Here is a 24,827-nt window from a genome sequence, read left to right as displayed (position 1 = left end):
GCTGCCCACGATGTGCAACTCTCGGTGCATGATGTTTTGAAAACACATTATGTTACGCAGCTGCTGATGAAGGTGCGGAAACTCGTGGGGATTGTGTAAATCTGACTTCGTGTCCGTCGACTGAACGGGAGACGCACAACCTGCCTCGCTGAATATCGTCAGCTAACTGGCGACGGCTTACTACACGGCAGCACAGCCGTCGTGTGTGTGTGCGTCTAGTTGAGACAATCGAGAGATTATCGACACAGAAAGGCATATCGTTCGAAAGAGTGTCACGCTCGCAATTATCGGCTACACATTTCCCCTCCACTCCAACAAGAACAAAAGAAAATAAGAGGTTCAAGATAAGTTTACATCAATGAACTGTTCACTTTTGTAAATTCCAAATTTTACTTATCCGGCAGCAAAACAGACTTCCCAGAAAATCTATCGATGTATTTTCAGCTCTCCATGGGCATGATTGTATGTTCAAAGGTTGTATAAACATCTAAACCAATATTTAGTAGAGCCTCACGATAATCCAGTTGTATACTTTCCATCTCAACTATTACAGTTGAAGATTTTTTTTATTAACTGTTTCTATTGAAACTCTCGATCCAACGAAAATACATAAAGTGAACCTCCAGAACACTCTTCAAGATGGTCCTTCCGATCCAACGAAAATTCATAAAGTGAACCTTCAGAACACTCTTCATGTTGGTCCTCCCGATCCAACGAAAATTCATAAAGTGAACCTTCAGAACACTCTACATGTTGGTCCTCCCGATCCAACGAAAATTCATAAAGTGAACCTTCAGAACACTCTTCATGTTGGTCCTCCCGATCCAACGAAAATTCATAAAGTGAACCTTCAGAACACTCTACATGTTGGTCCTCCCGATCCAACGAAAATTCATAAAGTGAACCTTCAGAACACTCTTCATGTTGGTCCTCCCGATCCAACGAAAATCCATAAAGTGAACCTTCAGAACACTCTTCATGTTGGTCCTCCCGATCCAACGAAAATTCATAAAGTGAACCTTCAGAACACTCTTCATGTTGGTCCTCCCGATCCAACGAAAATTCATAAAGTGAACCTTCAGAACACTCTTCATGTTGGTCCTCCCGATCCAACGAAAATTCATAAAGTGAACCATCAGAACACTCTTCATGTTGGTCCTCCCGATCCAACGAAAATCCATAAAGTGAACCTTCAGAACACTCTTCATGTTGGTCCTCCCGATCCAACGAAAATTCATAAAGTGAATCTTCAGAACACTCTTCATGTTGGAACTTTTATTAGGACAGAAAAAATACAACCTTTTTAAGAATTTTTTTTTAGAAGCTTCAGGAGTTATGAACATTATACATATTTGCATCTCATAATTAAACAGCAGGTATTTCATTTTCATCAACGAGTTTTCCAGGTCAAATAAAAATTTGATACTCAAAATATTCATTATTTCACAAATTTGACCTTATCAATCCAACTCCAACTGGTTTAGAATATAAATTGTCCGTCCGTATAATCGTCTTGAACTTACCGAGTTGACTAATCAAAATCAATTATTTATTCAGAAACTTTTCAACAATAAGATTAAATAAATCCTATTCATTGAGAATCATTTGATTTTCAGAAATAATTCCTTTGATGCCGTTTGATTTCAGAATTTTATTTTACCTGATAGTATATTTAATTCAAATGAGCATATGTTCTTCAAAAAGTTATTAGGCAATCGACTGTTTGGTAAATTTTCCTTGCATTGTTTTTTAATATCCAACTATCTTCTATTTGAAAAAAAGAAAAAAATCGAAATTTGACGTACGTGTAATTCCGATCGCATATTTTAAGATACAATTACAATCCTCTTCAAAAACAGAGTCTTTTCATCGAAAGGTTAAAAAAACGGCATCAGCAAAACTGTCGATTCACACTCATTTTATATCCCATGGATTGCTGCGTGAAATTATCTGCAGTTTGAACTTTTGAACGCATCAACACGTTCTGTTTGCTCTCCGAACCTATTTATTTGAGAGTATTAGTTAGTGAATGCTCAGCTTACTTCCTACCAAATATGATTTTATCCCTCCTCCTATCTCGTGTGATACGCAGATCAAGTAAAAACTTTGTTGTGCTAAAAATGAACAACGCAAGCGAGTTTTTGAGAGAAAAAACAATCGGTAGCAATATGAGAGAAACGAGATAGTTTGGGAATCCCAAATTGGGATGCTTTTTACTTATTGGCAAACATACTCTCTGAGAATTCTCTGGAACTTGCAGGTGAAAAAAAAAAGTATCGTTGAAAAATAACTCTCCCCCAAGCAGGGCCACAATCTCCGTAAGCTAAAGTAATACAAACTATCCTGAACTGAACAACATCTAAATTTCACACACACACACACACACACATACACACACACACACACACACACACACACACACACACACACACACACACACACACACACACACACACACACACACACACACACACACACACACACACACACACACACACACACACACACACACACACAAACACACACATACACACACACACATACACACACACACACGCATACACACACACACACACACACACACACACACACACACACACACACACACACACACACACACACACACACACACACACACACACACACACACACACACACACACACACACACACACACACACACAAGATCAAAAGCAGACTTTTATTATAAATAACTTCCTTTCTGTCCACACTCACTATGGCCGGTCACGGTTGTGGCTTTCTCCAAAAAAAATTGAACAGATAACACAAATTTATTCTTTCAAAAACTGTCTCCAAATTATTCACTTTCCACTTAATAACACGTCCAGGCACACTGGCACTCACCACACTTCAAAGCACTGCACAAAACTAACAACACAAAAAAAAATGTGAGCCTCCCGTTCAGCCCTTCAAATTATTCTCGTGGCAGGATACGCCATTGTGTAAATCTGACTTCGTGTCCGTCGACTGAACGGGAGACGCACAACCTGCCTCGCTGAATATCGTCAGCTAACTGGCGACGGCTTACTACACGGCAGCACAGCCGTCGTGTGTGTGTGCGTCTAGTTGAGACAATCGAGAGATTATCGACACAGAAAGGCATATCGTTCGAAAGAGTGTCACGCTCGCAATTATCGGCTACACAGGGATGTTGAGAAAACTTCCTTATAAAAACGCATTTCTTCTGGATAAAACGCGTAATTTGCCAGGTTTCGACGGTGAAACGAGATGGGGTTCATCTTACGTGATGGTCGAATGCATACATAGACAAGCTTCTTTCATCCAGTCGATGTTACCATCAGAGGCCATAACCGTTTTCAACACTCGTTTTTGGACTAACACTGAACAGTTTGTAAAAGCATCTTATCCAATTTACCTCTTGACAAAACGCATACAAGAGGAGACGTTGACTTGTGGCAGCTTTTTTCTATACTGGAAAGAATGCTGCTTTGAACTGGAGGAATTGGATAGTCGACTGGCAAAAAAATTGCTAGAAGCATTGAAGAACCGGCAGTATATGTGGTTCGATAACAAAGCTTTCCTTGCGGCGCTATACGTTGATCCTCGACTAAATGCGTTCGAACCACCGGTACTTTCGAAAGAGCAACAGGAAATAGCACTGGTAAGTTGTGAAACGAAAACCTCAAATAATAATGATTTAAAAATATCGTTTTTCTTATTTTAAGAACCAATTGCTAAACACTTGGAGTACGTTGCGCAGTTTAATACATCCGCCATCGGAAACAACTAATGATACGAGTGATCCGGATCAACCAGGGCCAAGCTCAAACAAATTTGCTAAAATCTCGAAGTATCTCAATCAAAACCGGCAATCTCAGGTTAATACAGGAGATATGGAGAACCGTCTAAAAAAACTTCAGTTCGAGTTGGGTTTACCATTGGACGAGGACGTGATGTTGTGGTGGTATAGCAGACGGTTCCAAGACAACGATTTGGCAATGCTTGCCATGACGGCTCTACAGACGCCTTGCACTGAAGTATCATGCGAAAGAACATTCAACGGATTCGGCCAGATATTAACAAAGACAAGGAAACAACTTTCATCTGCTTCACTCGAAGAAATTTTGTTTGTAAAAGCCAACATTAATTTACTTAATGATGTTTATTTCAATTTTCAATTTAATTAATACCACGATTCTGTTGTATTTTTTCACTTTTCACTTCTTTATTTTAATTTTTATTGATAAATTTAGTTCATTTTATTATGTTTTGCTTTCTTTATTGTTATACAAGTTCTAAGACATGTTTTCCTTTTTAAATTTATCTGAAAATTGTTTCTTTTCCGTTAATAAATCTTCTTATCAAAAACACAAAGTTGTATCTTTTATTCAAAACTAAGGCTGTTAATCTTGAAAAATAGTAAGTAGATGCTTCAAAAATCATACGTATCTATAAATCATCTTGGATTCCGAAGTAAAACAAAAACAACAGTAAATCACGCACAATTTTTTTTCTTCACAATTCAGCCAGGTCGAATTTTCATGGATAACTGATTTTGATGGGTAACTGATGCTGCTAAATGTACTGTATGAGTCCACGTTATGTTGTTTCCGTTATCATCTTGTGAGATGCGTAGAATCTTTATTAAACTCGCCTTGTTTCTTGCTAGAAAAATGAAATTGATTAGAACGATCGAGTTGTAAAACAACACACATTTGTTTGTGTTAAGGAAGGTATATCCATGGAAACGTAAAATCCATTAAACAGTTGGATGCCAATATGTTACGACACCGTTTTGAAACGCATTTTCCGATAAGAACTTTTTACGCACCCAAAATAGTCTATATGTATTCGATACACTAAAAGCAAAAGACGTATGTTTACACCAGTTCCAAGGCTTACTATTAACAAATAATTTGATTATTTCGTTTTAAAACGTGTTGTATTGTATTCTACATGTTGTGATTATCGTTTAAATATTTAATGAAGCACGTGATTCGAATAATTTTCTTTTTTATTCTCATCGTATAAGGCCATGGCCATGGTTGAAAAAAAAATGTTAGGAACCGATTGCTTTCAACCGTTTATACGTAACCAACAAGCATATGAAATTCATAACACAGTATAACATAACATATGCAGGTATTTATGTTCAATTAACAGAGATAGAACTTCATCGTACAGTTTGTTTAAAGTTTCAATTACTTTTATGGAAGAATCCAAGAAGCCAAGTGTGAATAAAAAGAAGCTGTTTTAAATGCGTGATTCAAGATAGGATGTAACATGAAAATGTATAAACTCAGGCATACTCTCCTGCTGTTTAATGAATAGTAGTATTACAATCAATTATGAATGGATATAGGTATGATCATTGTTCGTCATCACCAGCAAAAGCATAAGAATGTGATAGTGAGTATACGGTTTATAACGTTTCATCTCAAACGCACTGGACGTGTTAAGTTTCCATCAAATTAGCTTATATTATAGTTTGACAAATAAAACATACATAAAATTTAAAAAAAATTGTTTTTATCTAATATGCACATGTTTTAATGTATTCAATGGATTTTATGCTTCTGCTTCATTTAAATCGAATATTTAAGGTTATTTCACCGTTTCAAAGGGCATTTTGATGGATTGTAACTTGACGTTAACAGATATCTGAGGAATCTTGCTTTTTTCTCATCATAACGGAAGACAGAAGACAGAGATCGGAATTCTTAGTAGTAAAACACTTTTTTGAGACGACGAAAGAAGGTGATTTGATAAGATTTGATATATATAAAATTTTGCTAAAGTTAGAAAATTTCTTACAATTCTGAATCTGAATTCTGAATCCGATTCTTGAATCTGAATTCTGAAACTGAAATCAGATTCTGAATTCTGAATCTTAGATCTGAACTTGAAGCTCAATCTGGTATCTGAATCTGAAATCTGAACCTGAAATCTGAATCTGAGATTCAAATCTGAAATCTGAATCTGAAGCTGAATTTAAAGCTGAATCTGAAAACGGAAGTCTGAATCTGAAATCTGAATCTATGTTTGAAATATGAATCTGAAATTTGAATCTGAAATCTAAATCTGAAATCTGAAATCTGAAATCTGAAATCTGAAATCTGAATCTGAATCTGAAATCTGAATCTTAAATCTGAATCTTAAATCTGAATCTGAGATCTGAATCTGAAATCTGAATCTGAAATCTGAATCTGAAATCTGAATCTGAAATCTGAATCTGAAATCTGAATCTGAAATCTGAATCTGAAATCTGAATCTGTAATCTGAATCTGAAATCTGAATCTGAAATCTGAATCTGAAATCTGAATCTAAAATCTGAATCTGAAATCTGAATCTGAAATCTGAATCTGAAATCTGAATCTGAAATCTGAATCTGAAATCTGAATCTGAAATCTGAATCTGAAATCTGAATCTGAAATCTGAATCTGAAATCTGAATCTGAAATCTGAATCTGAAATCTGAATCTGAAATCTGAATCTGAAATCTGAATCTGAAATCTGAATCTGAAATCTGAATCTGAAATCTGAATCTGAAATCTGAATCTGAAATCTGAATCTGAAATCTGAATCTGAAATCTGAATCTGAAATCTGAATCTGAAATCTGAATCTGAAATCTGAATCTGAAATCTGAATCTGAAATCTGAATCTGAAATCTGAATCTGAAATCTGAATCTGAAATCTGAATCTGAAATCTGAATCTGAAATCTGAATCTGAAATCTGAATCTGAAATCTGAATCTGAAATCTGAATCTGAAATCTGAATCTGAAATCTGAATCTGAAATCTGAATCTGAAATCTGAATCTGAAATCTGAATCTGAAATCTGAATCTGAAATCTGAATCTGAAATCTGAATCTGAAATCTGAATCTGAAATCTGAATCTGAAATCTGAATCTGAAATCTGAATCTGAAATCTGAATCTGAAATCTGAATCTGAAATCTGAATCTGAAATCTGAATCTGAAATCTGAATCTGAAATCTGAATCTGAAATCTGAATCTGAAATCTGAATCTGAAATCTGAATCTGAAATCTGAATCTGAAATCTGAATCTGAAATCTGAATCTGAAATCTGAATCTTAAATCTGAATCTGAAATCTGAATCTGAAATCTGAATCTGAAATCTGAATCTGAAATCTGAATCTGAAATCTGAATCTGAAATCTGAATCTGAAATCTGAATCTGAAATCTGAATCTGAAATCTGAATCTGAAATCTGAATCTGAAATCTGAATCTGAAATCTGAATCTGAAATCTGAATCTGAAATCTGAATCTGAAATCTGAATCTGAAATCTGAATCTGAAATCTGAATCTGAAATCTGAATCTGAAATCTGAATCTGAAATCTGAATCTGAAATCTGAATCTGAAATCTGAATCTGAAATCTGAATCTGAAATCTGAATCTGAAATCTGAATCTGAAATCTGAATCTGAAATCTGAATCTGAAATCTGAATCTGAAATCTGAATCTGAAATCTGAATCTGAAATCTGAATCTGAAATCTGAATCTGAAATCTGAATCTGAAATCTGAATCTGAAATCTGAATCTGAAATCTGAATCTGAAATCTGAATCTGAAATCTGAATCTGAAATCTGAATCTGAAATCTGAATCTGAAATCTGAATCTGAAATCTGAATCTGAAATCTGAATCTGAAATCTGAATCTGAAATCTGAATCTGAAATCTGAATCTGAAATCTGAATCTGAAATCTGAATCTGAAATCTGAATCTGAAATCTGAATCTGAAATCTGAATCTGAAATCTGAATCTGAAATCTGAATCTGAAATCTGAATCTGAAATCTGAATCTGAAATCTGAATCTGAAATCTGAATCTGAAATCTGAATCTGAAATCTGAATCTGATATCTGAATCTGAAATCTGAATCTGAAATCTGAATCTGAAATCTGAATCTGAAATCTGATTCTGAATCCATTTATTCAGTCTGCAAAGCCTAAATCGTCTAAGACAGTGTATGTTTTTAAATTTCATCATAACGGTCAGTTTAAGTTTCATGTTTGGAATATTCCAATTATTATTAATATTATCAAGCGTTTTTAGAGCTAACGAATTTATGATTCATTTTTTAATTTTTCATCTGAGCTGAAAGTAAAACCGATATTAATTGATTCGGTTTAAGTTTTCCTTATATTATTCGAAAATATTTGAAAAACAAATCAAAATCACTCATTACTTTTCGTTTAGGTGAACTAATGAGCTGTTTAAAATTTAAACCTTCTCCCATTCAGGGAACGCTTTGGATGATACCAGGTTATAAATCACAATCCCACTGCATAAGGATTCACCAAGGGAACCCCTTTTTATTGATCCTATTGTGATGCTATTCGTTATAGATCAAACAGCAATTTTCCAAATTTCCAGAATATTAAATTGAGTGTAAAATTTTCAAACTGGAATCAATTCGTTAACAAATTGATTCTGAGTTCCAGCAATTCTTCCCGTATCGTCTTTGATGTTTTATGTGCTCGTGCATTTTTATCTAGAAACAGTCAACCCATATGAAACAAAAAAAAAGATAAAGCAAAACAAGCTACGAGATGCCTTTTGCGGTATAATTTAATTTCATATCTGCTTTTGATCCGTTTCGTCTACTGTACCAATGACGTACAAAGGTAGGATGCTTCCTATGTGCTATCCGTGGCAGTTCAAAAGTGAGATTTTTCATTTCTTCAAAAAGGGATCGCGCTTCGTTTACGCTCTTGTTTATTAATTTCGGTGGATTAACTGGGTGGAAAATCCCCTTTTATTCGCCCAGCGGGATTGCAGTGATTTTGTTTTTTTTTTGATTGAATCTACTCAATTAATCTGGAACTCCGAGCGGTCCTCGTCGAACTAGACCAGGTTGATAAGAGAGTATGGGTTGCACTAGTTAGTTGTTCAGACCGAAGCTTTCGAGACTAGTTGGAACTAATTTGAATGATCAGGGCTTCTCGATATTTAAAGACTTCTCGAACAACCTGTTTTTTTCGTTACAATGTCATAAAGTTTGTTAGAAAAATTGCTTAAAATGTAGAATTCTAGGGACTTGAGGATCCTAGGGTTTTAAAGTAAACTGTTTTTGACCGTCACTTTGAATAAATTATGTTTAGATGTCACACCAATGGAATTCATGTAGAGGTCCGTTTTTTTACCAACACGAATTCAATCATATAATTTTAACTGCAAAAACTGCAAAGTGCAAAAACAAGAGATATTTTTCCATTTTTTTAAAACATGGATGGCCAAACCAAGAGCCTTGAGGTTGTTTTTTTTGTAGCCCGTGAAGTCCATAATAACAAAAATTAAATTTATGTTATTATTATTATTATTATTATTCTTATTAATTCATCGTACATTAAAGTTTAAATGAATAGTAAAAACACGAGAGTTAAGTGCAAAGACGGTTGGGGAGCGGCAGTTAATATTAGCTGATCGTCAGATCCTTTGAAGAGTGGCTCGTGAACACAGCATGAAAATCTCTTAGCAGATTTACAGTTGGCTTCTTTCCATTGCTGTGCGTTTTTCTTGACGTTATTATACTATAAGCCTGAAGTTCATAACTATTTCTAAAATACCTTCGAACACCGCCATTATTGAAACGTTCAGCTTGGGACTGCTGTCCCAGTGAAATCACCGACAAAGTAATTTTGCAAGAACCACCTCCCCCGTTCATTCCAAATTTAAAAATTAGTTCTTCATCAGTCATTTTTAGCGAGTCTCGAATCTTTTGAATAATTTCTTTTACATCGACGCAGTATACTACAGGTGCTTCTTTGACGCTTTCGTTTCCACCCATATCCCCTCAACTTCTTAATTTCGAAGAAATCCTTTAATTGCCGGTTATATGAGCCTAACTTTTCTTTAAGATTAGGCTCAAAATTTATACCCATTTTACGGAAGTTTCGTGTAATACTAAGGGTTTTCCTCACGCTTAAGTTGTTGTCAACTTTCATTTCGAACACATTCTGGGCAGATACAGGGGAAAGTTGGTTTCAAAGAGCTGTGAGCTCGTATGATGGCTATTACCCATAGATTTACTATTACATACACATTTGTGCTGAAAATTCTATCCCAAACAACTTTATCGAAGACCCAAAAACGATTCAAACTACGTCTGGAAAGATATTCGCTTTTTAGTGAAGCGGAATTGAGAAGAAATAAAACTTAAGAAACATGGAAAAATTTCAATCAGTCTAATAAAGTTTTAAAAAAGTTGCCAATAACTTTTCAGGATGAACTCAAATCTTTTTCCAGTCTTCCACAAAGTTGTCGGGCATGAAATTTTCTATAAAGTCATTGAACTGGGTGATTGTCATAAAATATGTGTAGTCAGAAAAATCCATGGTCATGGAACATAAGGTCGAAAAACCCCATTGGAAATCTAATGCAAATTGACTTAAAATTTAAAAACGCTCTAATTTCAAAAAAGCCCGACGAAACATTTCCAAATTTTCAGGATTGATGCCTGAATACTATATCTTTCGAATGTCGAGTGCCGTTTTGGTGGTCATTTTTTATTTTTAATAAGTATTTTGGCACACCGTGCGAACAAAACGACTAGTAGGCTCTCCAAACTGGTAGGGGGAAGTGTTCCTATATGCGCATATTGGGTAATATGCGCATACAGCCGATTGACGATATGGCTGGAGATTCATCATATGTAATCAGTGCAGTTTGAGGGTAATACGCTTTTAACATATGGCATGAAAAAATTAAATTGTTATTTAAAGTCGAAGAAATTTAAAAATTCAAACAAGATTTTTGTCGGTTTTGTTAGAATATATAGAATTTTAATTATCGTACGTACAGATTCTGTGAACAAAAATTTTAATAGTTTTTCTTTCTTGCTCATCTGGGAATCGAAAATTCAACTAATTGAAGCCTTTGGCAGAGTTGTAAATGATAAGATATTGGAATAAGAGACAGGTTCTGAATGCCCATATCAAGGCGGGTTAAATGCCTATATCAAGAAAAATAGATTAGTTTTATAAATTTTTTATTTTCATCATTTAAACTTATTATCGATTTTGGTTGATATTTTTCGGTAAAAATTAAGTCAAATCCAAACAACTTCTTTACGTTTCGGCTTACTGTTTTGTTTCGGCCATCTTCAGAAAAACTGTATTTCATAAATTTTTTTAAAAAAAGAATATAATACAATAAATTTTTTGTTAGAATAATCACACAATTTTCCGTCATTTTTAACTACACTAGAAGCACTTACAATTGTTTCCCCGTGTGCTTTCCTAACGGCTGTCTAACTTACTTTGAGTCAGATTTTGAATCGCTTCTAGTAGCTTGCGTTTTGCGTTCTTGGTGACGTCGTGCAGTCGGTTGTTGTCGTCGTGTTTGGGGTCGTCGTTTTCGAATTCTTTCTTGAGAACTGTGGCGTCGCTCTTAGTTTTTTGATTATTCAGCTGTATATTTTAGAGATCTCGATAGCGTCTTGTTTTATGTTTACTGTATTTCCTTTTTTCAGTTTTATATGTAATGTTCCAGCAGTCTTTCTTTTTCCTTCTTGGTTCACTCTCTCTAAAATATAAGCCTTTTCAAAATCAAATTTGTGGTTTTGCTCAAGAGCATCGAGATCTCTAAAATATACAGCTTAATAATCAAAAAACTAAGAGCGACGCCACAGTTCTCAAGAAAGAGTTCGAAAACGACGACCCCAAACACGACGACAACAACCGACTGCACGACGTCACCAAGAACGCAAAACGCAAGCTACTAGAAGCGATTCAAAATCTGACTCAAAGTAAGTTAAACAGCCGTTAGGAAAGCACACGGCGAAACAATTGTAAGTGCTTCTAGTGTAGTTAAAAATGACGGAAAATTGTGTGATTATTCTAACAAAACATTTTTTGTATTATATTCTTTTTTGAAAATTTTATGAAATACAGTTTTTCTGAAGATGGCCGAAACAAAACAGTAAGCCGAAACGTAAAGAAGTTGTTTGGATTTGACTTAATTTTCACCGAAAAATATCAACCAAAATCGATAATAACAATTAGCGGTGATCGAAAATCGTCCCCATCATTTAAACTTTAAATCTACACTCAAATCTTGATCTTACAGCGAAAAAAGAAGAACTTCATACTGATCCGATAAAAATACGATATGAACAAAATATTACTATGAAATATGGCCGTATGGCATGTCTAACTATGTTTCATGCAAGAGAACTAGTGATGTCTAAAATTTCACCAAAATTTCAGCCTTGGCGTATGCTTAACATTCGTTTCTACCATTTTCAATTAAATAATATCAAAAAATTGCAAGTGTTAATGAAATATAGCTAAAACATAAATATGCCCATACAGCCCGCCAGTTTCGGAAATCGGCTATTTTGACTTCTTTTAATATAAAATTATTTTTACAAAAACTGTAAGAGATTTTAACAAAAAAATGCTCTAACGTATGTAAAACAGATGTCCGCTCATGTGTATAAAGTTTTCAGACTCCTATCTATTGGAATATGGGAGAAAATGAGTGCTTTCCTTAATATGCGCATATAGCCCGCCTCTCCCCTACAACTCTGTCAAAGGCTTCAATTAGTTGAATTTCCGATTCCCAGATGAGCAAGAAAGAAAAACCATTAAAATTTGAGCTTCCGAATTGGCATGAGTGGTGCGTCCCGATGTCCTTTGAGAATATGGCGTAATAGTTTCGGTTCCCGAGATGTTGCTAGTGGCAGGTTGAAGCGTTGAGCTGACGTCCTCAAAGACTCGATTGTCGTTATGAGCCGGGTAAATAATAACATCTGATGTGCATGAAGCAGGGTTAGAATGCAGAGATGCATGACCGGAGGAAGTGCTTAAATGGGGCAAATACTTGCCTTGACATGGCAATTGGAAGCCAGCCTCCCCCTGGACCACCTGACCGAAAAACGGGACGGCTTGTTGCAGGAACAATCGGTCGTTGGTGGCCAGAGAAAAGAGCTTCCGAATTGGCATGAGTGGTGCGTTCCGTAATTCAATAAGAATGCAGCAAAACAGATTAAAAGTCCGTGATTTCATTAACAGCAGGGTTGGCAATAGATGGTTGAAAATAGTGACCCCTATTGAGGCCCACGAAATTGTCTGGAGCCTCATTCTAAGAGTTCAAGTTTTTTCAAGTTCAAGAGTTCATGGTCTATTTATACCATTTGAAAAAATTGTAAGTTTGAGAATTCAAAGAAAGAGTCTGGAAAATTTCAAATTTTGTATAATAGGTATTGTGTTTTCGAAAAAAAAATGCAACACCATCAACGCATCATCCAACACTTGATTGGCTTCTACATAAAAATTAAATGTGCACAGAAAATCATACCTCTTGTAGGTACATTAAAAGTTGTAAGGTTTTTGGGACATCAAATTGATTTAATCAGAAAAATATTGGATTCACCAGTTATTTTTAAGTTTACAAAAACATGCGATTTTCACCCAACTTAGAAAAAGGGGTAAGTTGCAATATACTTTGTTTTTAATGAAAAATCAAATGAAAACGTTTGGAAATTTATAGTTTTTGATATATTTATGATGTTATTTATCATTTATGATATTGCTATTTTTCGAATTAAATTTTACATTTTTTTTTAATCCAAAATGTTTTTCAAGAAAAAAGTATGAAGGTGCTGCAAACTGTTAGGGGTAAAAATTACAGTAAGGTTTTTTTTACACTGATATACGTACGGCGTAAAAAAACCGTGCAAAAAAAACCGTGTTAATTACCGAAAACCGTGTAAAAAAAGACCATTCAAATTCTGCAGCTCTGGAATTTGAAACAATACGACATGTAACTTGACATTTAAGACCTGAGACCTGAGACCTGAGACTTGAAACTTGAGACCTGAGACTTGAGAATGTAGACAAGAGACATGAGACCTGAGATCTGAGACCTGAGACTTGAGACTTTAGACATGACACCTGAGACCTGAGACCATGGACCTGAAATCTGAGACATGATACCTGAGACTTGAAGAATGAGACCAAAGACATGGGACATTAGACCTGAGACCTGAGACTAGAAACCTAAGACATAAAACACGAGACCTGAGACCTCAGACATGGGACATGAGACATGAGACCTGAGATTTGAAACTTAAGACATGACACCTGAGACCTAAGACATGAGACATGAGATATGAGACATGAGACATGAGACATGAGACATGGGACATAAGACATGAGACCTGAGGCATTAGATAAGAGCCATAAAACATTAGACCTGAGATATGAGACTTTAGACCTGAGACAAGCTACTAGTGTTAGTACCGCGAGAAATTAATTTAGCTCCGATTTCAACTTGCGACCCCTCTAGCGAGAGGGTTTGACTTGTAGGTGACGAAAAATAGTGTCGCGACTTCGCTAGTATAAGCTACTAGTGTTAGTACCGCGACAAATTAGTTTTCATGGCTCTTGTCTTATGGTTCAGGTTCAAGTCTTATGTCTTATGTCTCATGTCTCATGTCACAGGTCTCATGTCTCAGGTCTCAGGTCTCAGGTCTCAGGTTTCTTATCTCAGGTCTCAGGTCAGTCTCAGTGTCTCAGGTCTCAAGAATCATGTCTCTTGTCTTATGCCTCAGGACTCTGATCTTATGTGACAGGTCTCTTGTCTCCGGTCTCAGATCCAAAGTCTCATGTCTCAGGTCTCAGGTTTCATGTTTTATGGCTCTTGTCTCATGCCTCAGGTCATGTCTTATGTCGTATGTCTCATGTCTCATGTCTCATATCTCATGTCCCATGTCTCATGTTTCATGTCTCATGCTGAGGTTTGAAGTCCAATATCTCTTGTCTCAGGTCCCAGGTCTCAGGTCTTAGGTCTCAGGTCTCGTGTCTCAGATCTCAGGTCGTATATCTCAGGTCTCAAGTCTCGGGTCTCAGGTCTCAGATCTCACGTCTCAAGTCTCAGGTCTCAGGTCTCACGTCTCACGTCTCAGGTCTCAGGTCTCAGGTCTCATGTCTCATGTCTCATGTCTCAGGTCTCAGGTCTCAGGTGTCAGGTCTCAGGTCTCATGTATCATGTTCTTAGTCTCAGAGCTAAGATTATTCCAACATCAACAAGATTCTAAGTGTTTTCCATTGAAAAGAAATTAATATTTTCTCTCGAAAACCGTGTGTATTCGCGAAATCCGTGTAAAAAACGTGTTAATTCCCGAAAACCGTGTAAAAAAGCCGTGTAAACCAAACCGCGTAAAAAATTTGTAAAAAACCTTTTTGTACTACAAAAAATTCTACTAGCTGAAATCATAATAAATTGAAAAGGTGAATCTTTGATTTGCATTTTGATGTTATTTAAAATATTTATTTTAAAAAAAATGGTGATTGTCCGAAAAATATTTTTACACCATCAGTATTGATTTATGATAATAAAAGCAATATAAAGTTTAGGGGTGATTTTATAGAGCCAATGCATCATACCGGGCAAAGTTTTCTACAGCTTCGATTTTTTTTATATTTTCAATGAGAATCAATTACTTAAAAAAACTATAGCACGATGTGAAAAACTATGCCATTATCATTTTGTAATTATTACAGGATAACTTTGTTACATTATATTAAAATAAAAATTGAATAAGTGTTGTTCTATACAAATGTTGCATCTAACCCTGCTGTTGCCTGACTAGTAGACACCAAGTAAATAACTAATAACGATCAGTTCCAAAGATCGCAATCTGTGCATCCGTTTTTTACGCAATGTGGTGTGTTCTGATGGACAAAAAAAAAAATTATGTTAAAACCGGATTTAAGAGATCAAATTCTTCGAGATGCGTACTCATGAAAAGGTTCCAACCAGATTCCAATTGCTTTTTCCAGGTGTGTTTGTATAAAATATCATGATTTTGCAAAGGTTTTGCTTCTGTGGTAAGAAAAATAAATCAATACGTGATTGAAAAAAGTGTGCAAAGATAAAAAAGAGATTTTATGAAAAAGTTAGAGTATATCTTGAAATCATTGATAAATTTTTTTTTTATGTTTTTACATTAAATATCATATTAGCATCTTCACTTCCTCCAAAGAAAGTTTTTTGATCAAATGAATAGTTTTTAAAATACACACGTTTGTAACTGCCCGGATTCTAAATGATCATAGCCTTATTTCAAAAACCACTTGACAAATGGTCACAAAAATTTTGCGCATGTAAACATAAAATTTCATTGAATTTTCATCAATGTATTTAAAAGTTATTAACCAAAGACAGTGATGCTTTTTTCGAAGACACTCTAACACATTCTCTATCCTTTTTGATCACATATTTTGAGCAATTTTTTTTTTGGTGGAGATAGTCAGATAGGAGATAGTCAGATTTTTTTTTCAAAATAACCTACATCAGTTAAATTCAGTTTGAAGCTGTAGAGGAAAATAAGGATACTTAATCCTTGGGGATACTTGATTCCTCAGCTACATCTCGAAAATGGAATGTATTACGTAGATCAAATGTTGAAGGAAAATTCGCCAAATAGAGCAAATCAACAAACCCCTTTTCTCAAAAAAAAAAAAATTAAAATTTTATTTTTCGAGTTAATGAACTTTGTTTGAAAAATCTAACAAAATGTGATTCGAAGATCTATTTTTATGACATTGAAATGTTTCCCACACGATACAATTATAATAAAAATATTTATTTCAATGTGTCAATCGTTAAAGTATAATATGAACTGTAACATTAGTATTGACTTTCATATAACTAAGGGCCACCCGATTGGACATCCGTACTAAAGTTCTCAGTCATCATCATCAAGCATCTTGGATGAAATCACTGAAAACGTATTGCTCAAATGATTTTTGTATCACATATGATGAGCCATTCAATAGATACCTACTCGCCTACACTGCAGTTTCTCATCATTTTGAATTCCACACATTCCAGTCTAGCTTTTTTTATCGCCACGAAAAAGCGGCTGCGGGACCGCTATTCCAGACGCTTCTTACCCACGGCATCGGAGTGTTCCATTGGAGACAAACATAAATAACATCCACCAAACACCCAAAAGTACAGCCGGAAGCTCGCCCAGCGATGAGGTCATTCCCGAATGGCTTAAATTATCGAATCTTTATTGGAAATTATCTCTGTCCAAATCGGCCCTTTTACTGTTCAACACCTTGCCCGGTCGATGAAAGAGAGCCACCCAGTGAAGGTTCCTCGGCCATTCGGCGGGTCTTGAGCAGAGGGTGATGGTCTAACGCTGGAGACAAAATGAAAAAAATAAAAAATTAAGAAATTTCCAGTCAGCGTCTCCGACGACTAACAAAACACCCGGCGGAAGATGGACAAACGCGGCCCCGGACTTTGGCTGCGTTTGGTGAAAAGAATAAATTATTCGTAATGATCGGTGGCGGTTAAATTTCTTCGGACAAGCTGTTAGTTTAACCGTTTGCGTGAAGAATATTTATTTCTTTTCCATTTTTTATAGCAGCTACTTCCCTACCAATGAACTTAACAAAGGGAATATCTAACAAGGGATACACGGAGAACCTCAACCATTTTGAGCGATGATCAATGTCGATGCCTTGTCATGTAAATATGTGTATGTTTTGGCTAAAAACTGACCAGTTTACTCGTGAGGTGCTAATCATGTTGAGGGTTGTTATCTTCTCAATCAAAGTCGATCTTCCAGATTCGCATTACACGTTTATTTGTAGTAATAAAAATCCCTGGTAAGGAAATGAATAGTTAGGTAAGTATGACAGGATATTATTTTTAGCAACTCACGTTTAGTGATCTGATCCGTTATGAATAGTAAATCCTTCTAAAGGCAAACGAATCTTCGACTGGAGCTATGAATACCTGAATGAATGATACCTGAACATATGCAAAGGTGATTACAATGTTTAAGTTGATTGCGTTATAAAATTACCTTCACAAGAGTGAGATTGCAGTTAAGCTGTGAGGCTATAGGTTATCTATGCTGATATCGGTACGCTATAAGTGGAAAACGCAACTTATTAAGATCTATTGGCAAGTAAACCACCTCACTAACTAACCTTTAGCAAGCACTTCTTCAAGGAATAACTACTGTTTCGCAAACCGCGTATAATCGTTATTTATAATAAGTATAATCAACCAACTTCGGTAACACGTTTTTCACCTCCGAACCACACGTTTTCTTTGATGTTTTGTTTTGCTCATCTATCCTATTACTATTGCTGTCAAACGGGTGCTCGAGGTTGGCTGCCAAACGAGGGACCTCGTAACACTCCCCCCCGAGTACGACGACTATTACTTTGCAGGATTCGGCTTACTATCGTTGTCACCTACATCGAGCACAGCTATCTTAACAGCAGGCCTCTCATAAACAGAAGTTTTCGTCTTCACCCATGCACGTCTAACTTGTCCATCGCCGTCTGTGATGATCTTTATAACTCGTCCTTTAGGCCAACAATTTCTCGGCAAATCAGGATCAACTATAATCACTATGTCGTCAACTTCGATGGGCTTAACCGGTTCATACCATTTACTTCGCCTGGTGATTTCTGGTAGATAGTCGCGTATCCAACGCTTCCAGAACTGGTTGGCGATGACTTGCGACACCTGCCAGCCTCGTCTCAAAGATATTCCATCGCTGTTGATATCCGTCAGAGGTTTAGAACCGTTCGAGCTTCCTAGTAGGAAGTGATTAGGAGTGAGCGCTGTACGAGAATCGTGATCTAGAGGAACATAGGTGAGCGGTCTTCCATTAAGCGTGTTCTCGATCTCTGCAAAGGCGTTGCGTAGTTCTTCATCAGTTGGTCGCCTGGATATGCGCAAGAGAGGCAATATTCTTTTTACTGAACGTATGAGTCGTTCCCAGCTTCCTCCCATATGTGGGGTCGCTGGGGGGTTAAATACCCACGAGGTACTTGGAGTAGTGAATTCTGCTGCAACCTGATTTTCGTCAACCTTCTTCAGGGTTTCTCGGAGCTCTCTACATGATCCTACGAAGTTCGTTCCTCTGTCACTGTAAAAGGCAGCAGGCGTTCCTCTTCTTGACGCAAAATTTCGGATTGCCATTATACAGGAACTTGTATTCAACTGATGAGCGATTTCTAAATGGATAGCTCTTGTAGTCTGGCAAACAAATAACACACCCCATCGTTTTTCTACTCTGCGGCCCACTACCACCTCTAGAGGACCGAAGTAGTCCAATCCGCAATGTGTAAACGGTCGCGTGTAGGCAGCGACTCGACAAGGTGGAAGTCTAGCCATTCTGGGCGGACGAGGTCGCGCTTCTAGTATCTTACAAAGTTGGCAATCTTTGCGAATATGTTTATACAACCTTCTTAAATTTGATACATAGAATTTCTGTTTGATTTCATTTATAATCAATTCACTGTTCTGATGATGGTATTTTTTATGATACCATGAGACAATAAGCTTCGTGATGTGGTGTTTCCCCGGAAGAATTATTGGATTCACAGTTTCTACGTCCAGAAATTCGCAAGCTCCTGTTCTTCCTTCCATTCTTATGATTCTTCGATCGTCAAGGTAAGCAGATAGTCTATAGAGCTGACTTTTTTTAGAAATGTTTTCTCTAGCCTGCAGAAGTTGAAGTTCTTCAAAGTAGATTTCCCTTTGAGCGTTCCGGATGTGAAGTTCTTCAGCGTTACGAAGCTCGTTGCTAGTAAGGATTCCGGTTCGTGTGTTCTTACTGTTAAACACATTATTGAGGTATCGTTGAACGAATCCAGTAACTCTTACCAAATGCATCCATCGCGAATAGTTAGTAACAGTGATTGCACCGGGAGTGTGTACCAAGTGAACATTACAGGTAAGTTTCATTTCTTCATCGGTTGAAAACTTCTTTAGAGGCATTACAGGCCACTCCTTTTCGACGTTGCGTAAAAACTCAGGTCCGGAGAACCATCTCTCATTAGATGAAAGCGCAGGGGTGCGCTGCCATTTCGTTGCATCGTCTGCTACGTTCCATTTGGATGGGACCCACCGCCAGTCAGATGCCACAGTGGTTTCGAGAATATCGCTGACACGTGCTGCTACGTACGGGCTGTACTTCCGATGATCTGATGAGATCCAGGCTAATGTATTTCGAGAATCGGACCAATAAATGCATCGGTTTACTTTGGTTAACAACTTTTCGAGAACAGTTTTCGTAAATCTAGCGCCAATAACCGCCGATTGCAGCTCCTTGCGAGGAATTTATAAATATTTGAGTGACGCTACACGCGTTTTCGAACCAACTAACGAGCACTCAACTGTATCGTCCGATGCGTAGCGTAGGTACACAACAGCAGCCATACCATCCTCGCTAGCGTCAACAAAGGTATGTAGCTGCACATCAACTACGGGTATAAGTTTATGAAAACTGTGAAAGCAGCGTTGGATACGAAGATTCTCTAGCGCCGGAAATAGCCTAACGAACTTAAGCCATTTTTCATTCAGTTTATCTCCTATCATTTCATCCCAGCTCACTTCAGCCCTCCAAATCTCTTGGAGTAGGATTTTCAGGAACATTAAGTAGTGGGAGATGAGACCCAGGGGATCGTAGATAGACATTAGCGTTTTGAGGACCTCTCGCTTCGTGGGTATGCGTGATCCTTCTAGAAGGGCCTTATCCAAGCGAGTCCAGTTGATTTTAAAAACAAACGAATCCGATGTAGTTTCCCACCACATGCCAAGAACCTTTTCTGTTGCAAGGGGAGATATCAAGTCAAGATTTTTACCTGAAGAAGGTTCTTCTTCGAGTTCGGCTAATACCTGGGCTGCGTTCGACATCCAATTATGTATTTCAAAGCCCCCGTTGTTATTAATTAAGCGCACAGTTTTTGCCAGGTTGATTGCTTCTTTTTCATCGGGAACACTGAACAACATATCGTCTACGTAAGTGCAATTTATTATAATTTCCGATGCGTCTGGATACTTTTCGGCGTGTCTCTTGGCATTAATATTCTTAACGAATTGCGCGCTACTTGGGGAGCATGATGCACCAAAGGTCATGACCGTCATAATGTACTCACTAGGATCGCCATCATTGTCCTTCCACAGGAAACGCTGGCAGTGCTGATCCTGTTCTCGTATTTTAACTTGGTGGTACATTTCGCGAATGTCGCCACACACGGCTATTCGACTTTCGCGAAACTTGATTAGTACCGAAATCAGGGAAACTAACTGGTCGGGTCCTGTCAACAAAACGGAGTTTAACGATTGTCCTTTGTACATTGCGGCAGCGTCCCACACCAGTCTAACTTTCCCAGGTTTGTTAGGATTTGTAACAGGGAACGTTGGCAGATACCACACCAGTTCCCGAGGGTTGCTTATCTCTTCACTTGTTAGTTTTCGAATATATCCTTTTGCTAGGTAAGAATCTATCTTTTCGTTGAGAGAGCTTCTTAGGACAGGATCCTTTTCTAGACGTTTCATTAGGCTGTGATAACGATGCAGAGCCATCTCCTTATTATTGTGAAGATGTGTATTCGGGTATCGCCATAGAAGGCCTGTCTCGTAACGCTCACCATTAAAGTGCGTCATTTCATTCAGAAGCTCTAAAGCGCGTTGGTCATCCTTGGATCTTACGATATCATTTGATTTTGTGATTCCCATGTTTTCTAAGTCAAAGAAGTTTTTTACTGCCTGATCAAGGGAACATTCGCTGTGATTCTTTTCTTCGCCCACATGGAGGACATGATGAACCATACTCACTTCACCATCAATACCTCCTCCGTAAATAGACCAGCCTAAGTGCGTTTTGATGCAAATCGGTTCATGAGGTTTTCCTTCTCTACTTTTACGAACGAGACTAACGTATGCGTGTTTGATTCCAATCAGTATTCTTGGTCGAACGTTCTCATACGACTGGACTGGTAAACCACGGAGATGACCGTATTTTGTCGAAAGTTCAGCTACGTCGAGCGTCTGATAGGGCAGTTGTAGTTCTTGAACCGTTCGCACGTCATCCAAGTGGAAGCGCCTACTGCCGTTGCCAGAGATATCACAATTAACTGATTGCGAGTTCGCTTCGTGTCTTTGTTTGCCACCCGTCCACTTTATGAAAAGGGGGCGGGGTTCACCTTGCAAATTCAGCTCATCAGAAAGGTCTTGATCTAGGAGCGTAATGTGAGAACCATCGTCTAGAAAGGCGTAGCACTGTATTTGTTTGCTTTTTCCGTACAATGTAACTGGCACATATCTTAAAAGACTTGTCTGAGCTTGTGTTTGGTGCGTGTTACACGCCAGATTTTCTGCTACTACGTTTAAGATTTTATGGAGGAGAGGGTGGTGCTTGTACTTACAACCTTGTTTTCCGCATAGTGGCGAGTTACATCTACCTCGATGGATTTTTAAACATTTCTTGCACAGTTGATGTTCGTGAACTGCTGTCCAACGTTCTGCGTACGACATTTCTTGAAATCGAGAGCACTTATCAAGAGAAAGGCAATCATTCTTAAAGCATATAATACAGCCCTTTGATCCAGTGTGGGATTTTTCTATTTCGCTGGTCTCGAAGTCAGATACTTCAGCATGTACGTTCACGGAGGCCCTAGCTTTGGATGTTGTTCCAGCTCTCTCGTACTTGTTTCTTTCACCTTTGCCGGTAGGTTTCGTAACTAGACAAGCATCTTCTGCAATGAGGGAAATCCATGCGCAGAACCTAGCCAAGGTTATCTTTTTTAAATTTCTTTGGTGTCGCGCCCAGTCGAGATTGTGAGGTGAAGGCAATTTCTCTACAAGTTTCGCGATAAGAGAGAAGTCTCTGGAGTACTCCTTTCGGCCACATGCATCGATCGTAGCGTTTAAGTTTTGGACAGCAATAGAAAAATCAATTAATTGATTCAGTGAGTCCTGTTTGAGTGGCGGCATGGAAAGAACCTTTTCTTTCAAGGAGTCGATAACGAACTGTGGTTGTCCAAATCTCAGTCGAAGAACATCGATTGCCTTTCGCACTGTTGACGGCTGAATCAAAAAGCTACGGACAGCATCTAGGGCCTCTCCACGCAGACAGGTTCGCAAGCGACTTAGGTTTTCCTCATCTGTGAACATACACATGCTGGTCGTGCTTTCGTAGGTTGAAATGAATATGGGCCATTCCTCAGGGTTTCCGGAAAAGGATGGCAGATCCTTTGCTATGACTTGACGAGCTGCCAAATGGTTTCGTTTCAGACAGGAGTTCCTTTGGTCGTTTTTGTTAGGTTTGCTCATTTTGACCGCGGCAGATGTTTTCGGTGTCGATTTGCCCGCTGGTAAAATTGTTCCTCGTCATCGGTGCTATCCATGTCGGATTCGGATTCATCGCCTTCAGAATCAATCACTTCCTGCCTTTTGCTTCCAGCCTCAGATGCATTTGAGTTCTCAAGCCAGTCAGCAACCTTTGATCTGGACTGAGCGGTGTAGTTGTCGGACTCATGATTATCCAATTCAGCTATCTCTTCCAGTATACTAAATTGCTTGTCAATCAATTTTCGCTTCTCTTCCAACAATTGCTTCTCAGCTTCCACTTTCTGCAACTGTATTTCTAAAGACATTTTGGCGGACCTTTTCGAGGAGGAGTTCTTTTTTTTTTTTTTTTGTGATGGTCCCACAGGCCCATTGGGGACCTTCCTCCACCCCATACGCATCTTTAGGAGTGGGAGGGACAGTTTATCCTTTGGATAATATGTATTGTTTACCTGTTTTATCTATTTTGTACGACTTATTCGTCTTACTCCCGCGTATGTCCATCACCGTACAATTTCTATCTGATACTTCGTCAGATCTTCATCACTTCTATATGATCCTTTTTAGGATTAGTCTTTTTTTATATGGTCTGTTTTATGTGATTTAATGTCAACCTCTTAAAAATATTCAAGTTTGAACTTTCTTTGATGTTCTGTGGTAGGCTGTTATACATTTTCAGTCCGTTGTAGAACACAGAACGTTTGCTCATCTCTCTTCTCGTGTATGGTAATCTGAAGTCTTGAGCTCTCCTTGTATTGTACCCGTGTATGTCCATTCCGTACTGCAGACCTTCCAATAAATAAGATGGTAACATTCCTTTCTTCATTTTGAAGATGAAAATCAAGCTGTTGTAAGCAATCCTCTGTTTAACTGACAACCATTGTAACATATCAAGCATAAGAGCACTAGGAGTGTATCGGTTGCATCGTATCACCACTCGCATTATCTTGTTTTGTATTCTTTGCAGCCGCATTGTCTGCGTATCTGATGCATGAAGCAATATTGTAGCGCAATAATCAAAATGTGGCATAATTACAGATTTTACATAAATAATTTTCGACCAGAAAGTCATATATCTGCTTATCCGACAAAGTATTCCATATTTCATGGCAATCTTCTTAATAGTGTAGTCAATGTGAGCTATAAAATTTAACTTTTCATCTATCTGTACTCCTAAGTATTTGACTTGATGTACTCTTTCGATTGCAAACCCATCAATCAACAAGTTTGAACAATCTCCGATTTTGCGATTACCAATAATCATCCAGTGGGTTTTATTGAGATTCAGACACAATTTTCTCTGTTTCAGGAAATCTGCAATATTTTTCAAATCAGCATTTGCTTTTTGTATAACAAGTTCTAAATCATTACCGCTCCAGTAGGAGACTGAATCATCCGCAAATAGTTTTAGACGACCGTATTGTAAACAATGTATCATGTCATTGATGTACAGAATGAATAACAAGGGACCCAACACACTTCCTTGGGGGACACCTAAGTTATTTTCTCTGAATTGCGAATAAGATGAACCAAACTTTGTTCTTTGCATTCTGTTATCTAGATAACTCTTAAACCAGTTAAGCACAGTTCCATTGATACCAACTCTTTGTAACACATTTATCAGAAGCGACCGGTCGATTGTTTCGAATGCTCTTTTGAAATCCAGAAACACAGCAACTGTGTAGCTACCATTTTCAATGTTGATCTTCCAGT

The 24,827-nt window shown here is 37.5% G+C and overlaps 2 protein-coding genes across 2 annotated transcripts; both read right to left on the bottom strand.

The window, feature by feature from the left end:
* Window positions 1-17,056: 17,056 nt before the first annotated feature.
* Window positions 17,057-19,154, bottom strand: LOC129737590 (uncharacterized). The gene is made up of 2 exons (XM_055728752.1): window positions 18,212-19,154; window positions 17,057-17,154 (listed from the first exon to the last, which is right to left on the bottom strand). The coding sequence occupies exons 1-2, from the start codon at window positions 19,152-19,154 to the stop codon at window positions 17,057-17,059; spliced, it is 1,041 nt and encodes a 346-aa protein (XP_055584727.1).
* A 948-nt stretch (window positions 19,155-20,102) lies between these two features.
* Window positions 20,103-23,099, bottom strand: LOC129737589 (uncharacterized). Its single transcript, XM_055728750.1, has one exon. It carries the CDS (start codon window positions 23,097-23,099, stop codon window positions 20,103-20,105), a length of 2,997 nt encoding a protein of 998 aa, XP_055584725.1.
* Window positions 23,100-24,827: the final 1,728 nt, after the last annotated feature.

Source organism: Uranotaenia lowii, chromosome 1 (genome assembly GCF_029784155.1).
Source record: "Uranotaenia lowii strain MFRU-FL chromosome 1, ASM2978415v1, whole genome shotgun sequence".
NCBI classification, from domain to species: domain Eukaryota; kingdom Metazoa; phylum Arthropoda; class Insecta; order Diptera; family Culicidae; genus Uranotaenia; species Uranotaenia lowii.
Note: the sequence above shows the minus strand (reverse complement) of the source record. Positions and strands in the feature narration are given on the sequence as shown.

Bases quoted from the DNA above. Each gene is read 5' to 3' on its own strand.
- LOC129737590 (XM_055728752.1), bottom strand. From the start codon at position 19,154: ATGGCTAGACTTCCACCTTGTCGAGTCGCTGCCTACACGCGACCGTTT. The intron at 17,155-18,211 runs GTAAGCCGAATC...TTTTGTCTCCAG, and splicing joins CGATGTAGGTGACAACGATA to CGTTAGACCATCACCCTCTG.
- LOC129737589 (XM_055728750.1), bottom strand. From the start codon at position 23,099: ATGAGCAAACCTAACAAAAACGACCAAAGGAACTCCTGTCTGAAACGA.